Source organism: Drosophila takahashii, chromosome 3L (genome assembly GCF_030179915.1).
Source record: "Drosophila takahashii strain IR98-3 E-12201 chromosome 3L, DtakHiC1v2, whole genome shotgun sequence".
Lineage (NCBI taxonomy): Eukaryota > Metazoa > Arthropoda > Insecta > Diptera > Drosophilidae > Drosophila > Drosophila takahashii.
The window spans coordinates 29,012,338-29,018,551 of NC_091680.1; the positions used below are offsets into that span (position 1 = coordinate 29,012,338).

A 6,214-nucleotide genomic window follows, 5' to 3' on the forward strand; every position below is an offset into this window, starting at 1 on the left:
CCAGTCATCGAGCATCAAATCGCGAGTGAACAACGTTTAGTAAAGTCAAAGTCAAGGAGAAACCGCCGTGGAAAACCACCAAGGAGCCAGATCGCTACGTCAAGACGTTCGGGACCAAGGAAGTCTTCGAATTGCGACACAGGTAGCTGAGGTCCTCAAGCAACGCACGACTAAGTCTGCAGAACATCAAGGTTGGCCGTAGTACCGATCATCCCGACTATATTGGCTGTGGTACCGATTAGTCCGGCTACGTTGGCTGTAATACCGGTCAGTTTGGCTGCATTGGCTGTAAATACCGATCAGGCTAGCTGTGCCGGCTGTAATACCGACTAGTCCGGCTACATTGGCTGTAATGCCGATTAGTCTAACTGCGTGCGACTAAGTTGGCCGTAGTACCGACTGGTCCGACTACATTGGCTGTAATACCGATTAGTCCAGCTGCGTCGGCCGTAATACCAATCAGTTGAGCAGGACATAGGCAGACTTGGCACGGGCATCCCACCAGCAGAGTGTTGGGCACGAGCAGCGGACTTCAAGGGAGCAACGCAGGACAACGCAGCCACGAGTCGCCCAGGACATCGACGAGGATAAGCATCCAGGGACCGCACCGAGAACCAGACATCAGGTACGATCGCCACAGCCAGGAGGGAAGGTTCGGGTGGAACGTTCGTCTTTCTCTGGGCGTTTGCTACAGGGACTGCTGGGTAAACCGGCCGTAGTACCGGAGCGTCAAAGGAAACTGAGGAGGCGTCTAGCGGGACCGGCCGGGACAGAGCAAGGGACAGGAGACTGCGGCTGGCAGGACGAAGGTCTTGCAAGCGTGGTGCCTGTTCACCCTAGTCTGAGAACAATGACGCTTCCCTGAGCCCAACAACCCAACTCCACGCCCTCGTCTACGAGTGGCAGCGAAAGTACCCGGCGCATCCAGGAACACCTGCAGCGAGGAACCACGGATCGGAGTCGCAGGAGCATCGGCAGCACGAGTCACAATAATTATTGTAAAACCAGAGCCGTAAATAAACGCCTCCTTGAACTGAATTCTGAAATGTTTTACTGTTAACCGGGCGGTCACGTTTATATAAATTTGGTGGGACGAACACACAAATCTACTGAGCTAGCCGCACGATCTTCGTAGCGAGCAAACCGTAAAAAATCAGTTCGTTACATCTGGCGCCCAAAACGTGATTGTCCCGGCAGTAAAAACAAATAAAAAGCAGAATGGGGAAGAGTTGGATTTACCGTCTGAAGAAAGAGGACTTTGCCCATGTCTCACAGAGGTTAAACATTAGTCTGGAAGGCAGATCGGAAGACATCAGAAAGGCATTGTCCGAATATTATTCACAGACTGAGAACGACCCCAAGCTAGTCTATATCTGGGCCGAGCTTGAAGCAAAATACGGCGACAGACCAGGCACCAGTATAAAGATAACAAACGCCGAGGGTGAATATGTATTGGAAATTTTGAGCGTCAAAAACATGCAGAAGGAGGCGCAAAAGAGAGAGCCAAGCCAGGAAAGGCAAAAGGAGACGCAAAAGAGAGAGCCAGGCCAGGCAACGCAAAAGACAGAACCGATACCGACCTCTACACCCAGCAACCCAGATTATGCCAAAATCGCGAAGCAGGTCAGAGAATGGTCTTTCAGATTCGATGGCACAGAGAAAACACTCGAATTCCTGGAGCAGGTGGAATGGTCCGCGAATACCTACGGGTTGGATTTGAATTTAATACCTCGAGCGATGCCTGAGCTACTACAAGGAAGAGCATTAAAATGGTTCATCTCAAACAACCGGCATTGGAAAACATGGGTAGAATTTATGGAGAGTTTCCAAACATTCTTCCTACCCAGAGGGTATTTTGCCAAGCTAGAGGACCAGGTGAAAGCTCGGAAGCAGGGATTCAGGGAGCCGTTCAAAGATTACATGGTGGAAATGCAGACCATGGTAAGACCGCTCGGGTACAGTCCGGAGAAAATACTCGAGATCATAAGGGAAAACAGCACACCAGACATAAGAATTTCCCTCCGAACATACAAAGTCGACAACCTGGAAGACCTCATGATCCTGGCCGACGAGTACGAAGAGCTGGAAAAAGAGCGGGAAGCATTCTCACAAGAGAATAAGTTCAGCAGGACAAAAACTACACTCCCGACTCAGGTGACATGTAGAAGATGCGAGGATACCAGCAGGCAAGACAGGCAAACCGAACCATCGCGAAACACGCCGAATACCGAATATCAAAGGCAGCAGGCAAACACTTTATGGAGACCACCAAACACCACCCAGAGACCACAAAGCACGCCAGCAGGAAGCAACCAAGCCCACCAATACATATCCAACCCGCAGGAGGCGTGTCGCAAATGTGGTGGACACGGGCATCGGGGAAGAGGTTGCCGAAACCAGCGGTTGCTATTTTGCTGGATATGCGGCAAGGTGGTGTTGGTGGTGTTGCCAGAGAGCGGGAAATGGCCAGCGATTCCAGTCGCAGAGAGGCGAGCGGGGGTCGCACGTTGTTACCTCTCCAATCTAACTGGCAGGCTAATCGAAGAGGAGCAGCAGTTGTCCGCAGCGGTGACAATTGGTGGGAACTCGTGCAAAGCCATAATCGACACCGGGGCAACAGCTAGCTTCATCAGCGAAGAGCTGGCGGACAATCTGGCTGCTCTGGGAAAGATTACACGGACGAAACGGCAAGTTAGGTTGGCAGACGGAAGGTACAGCGAAGTAGGCGCGCAGCTCGAGGTAGAAGTCGAATTCGGCAACAAGCGACTGACCTTGAGCCTGCTGATATTACCAGGGGTAGTAGACGCATTGGTGCTGGGATGGAATTTTCTCACACAAGTTGGCGCTGAGATAAAGTGCGCAGGTCACAAAGTCCGCATACCGGCCAGGAACAGACACAACGGATGGCTGGAGGAAAAATTGTCGGTGGCTGTTGTTCAAGAAAACCGCGAGGAAGGAAACATCGAGCAATTCCTAGAAGCAGAGCTGGCAGAATTCCGAGCCATGAGCGGAACTTCGAACGTGGCCGAGCACCAGATCACCATGAAGGACGACAAACCCATAAAACAAAGATACTACCCTAAAAACCCCAAAGTTCAAGGGGAGATCAATGCAAAGGTGGACAAACTTCTGGAAATGGGTTTCATAGAGCACTCGAAAAGCCCGTATAGCTCTCCCATAGTGATGGTGAAGAAAAAAACCGGCAAGTGGAGATTCTGCGTCGACTTCCGACAGATAAACGCAAAATCGGTGAAGGACGCGTACCCAATGCCACGTATCAACTACATCCTGGACCAACTACGAGAAGCACGCTATATCAGCAGCCTGGACTTAAAGGATGGATACTGGCAGATTCCGCTGTAGGAAGCAAGCAGAAAGTTCACGGCGTTCACGGTGCCACGAAGGGGGCTCTTCCAATGGAGAGTGATGCCATTCGAATTACACTCGGCATCCGCAACATTTCAACGGGCCTTGGACCAAGTGATTGGGCCAGAGATGTCTCCTCATGCGTTTGCCTATCAGGACGACATAATCGTCATCGGACGCACTCAGCGAGAACAAGGACAATCTTAGAGACGTGTTTCGGCGTCTGAAGGAGGCGAACCTGAGAATAAACCCCGAGAAGTGTCAATTCTTCAAAAAGGAGCTGCTGTACCTGGGACATCGAGTAACAAGCCAAGGAATTGGCACAGACCCGGAGAAGGTTGCTGCCATAGCACAGTTAGAACCACCTGCAATCGTCCGCGAGCTAAGGCAATACCTAGGAGTGGCGATTTGTCATACTCCAGTCGAACGTTAAACGGAGCAGAGAAAAACTATTCGACAACGGAAAAAGAGTGGTTGGCCATTGTCTGGGCAATTCGAAAACTAAGGCCCTACCTGGAAGGCTACCACTTCAAGGTGGTAACGGATCACATGGCACTGAAATGGTTGATCAGCATTGAAAGCCCATCCGGAAGAATCGCCAGGTGGGCCCTTGAGTTGCAACAATACGACTTTGAGATTGCGTACAGAAAGGGCCAATTGAACGTGGTAGCCGACGCACTGTCCAGACAGCCGGTGCCGGAAACCCTCCGGAGAGCAAAAGATTTGGTGCCAAATACGGAATGCAACTGGATCAGAGACATGCGTGAGAAAATAAACGCTCAGCCGCAGAAATTCCCAGACTACGTATTCGATGGCGAAACGCTCTATCGGCAGATCCCACACAGAGCTGGCAACGAAGATGTGGTGGCCTGAAAGCTATGCGTCTCTACAGATCTAAGGGAAACGGTCCTACAAGAAAATCACGACTCCCCAGTGGCCGGCCATGTAGGAAGCCGGAGGACGATTGCCCGTCTAGCTGCCAGATACTACTGGCCAGGAATGCAAAGGGACGCAAGAGCATACGTTCGGAAATGCGAAGAGTGCCTAAAATATAAACCTAATCAGAGACAAGGGGCGAGGAAAATGCTGACTCAAATCCCGGAAGAACCATGGGCAACGGTGTGCGCGGATTTTGTGGGTCCTCTGCCAAGATCGAAGCACGGAAATCAAATGTTGTTGATACTAATTGATCGTTTCTCAACGTGGACAGAATTGGTGCCACTACGAACCGCAACAGCAGAAACCCTACAAAACGCGTTTAGAGAACTTATAATCGCAAGGTTCGGAGTTGCGAAAGTGGTGATTACGGACAACGGGGTGCAGTTTGCCAGTCGGGCATTTAAAAAGTTTCTTCACGACATGGGAATAAAACAGCAATTCACGGCAATATACACTCCTCAAGAAAATCCCACCGAGCGCGCTAACCGAACCGTAAAAACCATGATCGCACAGTATGCTGGACAAAACCAAAGGAACTGGGGTGAAAAGTGTTGGCAGTTAACTCAAGCGTATCCGAGTCTACAGGATACTCGCCTTCTTTTCTAACACAGGACAGAGAACCGCGGCTGCCAAATGCGTTGTATGACAGAGAAACACTGGTCACAGGGAGGCAGACAGAGACACCAGAGGGGAACAACGAAAAACTAAAAGAAATCTTCGAAGTAGTCCGACGAAATTAAGAGAAGGCAGCGCAGGATCAAGCCAGACACTACAACCTCAGAAGGAGACAGTGGAATCCACGGATCAGCGATATCGTCTGGGCCAAGGAGCACCATTTGTCTAAAGCGGCAGAAGGTTTCGCGGCCAAACTAGCGCCGAGATATGTTGGTCCATATCAGGTGGTCGATTTTGTATCCCCCGTAATCTGTAAAATTCGCCACCAGAGAAACAAGAAGGAACGCACCGTGTATATCAGCGACCTAAAGCACCAAGAATATGCAGGTGAAGCGATCGAGGACAGAGATACGAGCGGGTCTCAAGCAGCAGAAGGATCGGGATTACAAGAAGCCGCTTAATCGCCAGGACAACGCTAGAGTCAACGGAAGGTGGATGTGGGCAGACAGAAAAGATCGTTTAATCGTCAAGCGAATGCAGAACCACCAGAGACCAAGTCCGCATTAGACAGTAGCATCCGTTTAATCGTCAGGCAAAAGCCGGAGTCAACGGAGCACGACACACACGAGCAAGGACTCTGATCATGCCAGCACACACCTAAGTCAACGACGAACCAGGATCGGGATTACAAGAAGCCGTTTAATCGTCAGGACAAGCGGGAGTCAATGGAAAGGGGAGGTGGACAGACAGGAAAGGTCGTTTAATCGTCAAGCGAATGCAGAACTACCAGAGTCCAAGTCCGCATTAGACAGCAGCATCCGTTTAATCGTCAGGCAAAAGCCGGAGTCAACGGAGCACGACACATACGAGCAAGGACTCTGATCACGCCAGCACACACCTAAGTCAACGACGAACAAGGATCGGGATTACAAAAAGCCGTTTAATCGTCAGGACAAGCCGGAGTCAACGGAAAGGGGAGGTGGACAGACAGAACGGTCTCGCAAATGAAGACTTGACAGATCCCAATGGGGCAGAGGCAACCGTTTCTGCGTCAGGCCAAAGGCCGGAGTCAACGGAGCATACAACCAAGGGAAAGGAACTCTATCAAATAAAACATTCTCCAGACCTACGAAACGATCACAAGGGAAACAGGTGGATAACAACGACGAAACACATGTCACCGAAGAAAGGGGAGAGACGGTACGGGGTACCGTAAAACTAGAGGGAACACGCGTCAGTGGCGGCCGCCACAAGTCAACTGAAGAGACCAAGACAAAAGGAAAGGTCTAGGAAT

The 6,214-nt window shown here is 50.8% G+C and overlaps 1 protein-coding gene across 1 annotated transcript; it reads left to right on the forward strand.

Moving 5' to 3' along the window:
* Positions 1–1,218: 1,218 nt before the first annotated feature.
* On the forward strand, positions 1,219–4,239 carry LOC138912951 (uncharacterized). Its single transcript, XM_070214991.1, has 3 exons — positions 1,219–3,359; positions 3,553–3,720; positions 3,789–4,239. Exons 1-3 carry the CDS (start codon positions 1,219–1,221, stop codon positions 4,237–4,239), a joined length of 2,760 nt encoding a protein of 919 aa, XP_070071092.1.
* The last annotated feature ends 1,975 nt before the right edge of the window (positions 4,240–6,214 follow it).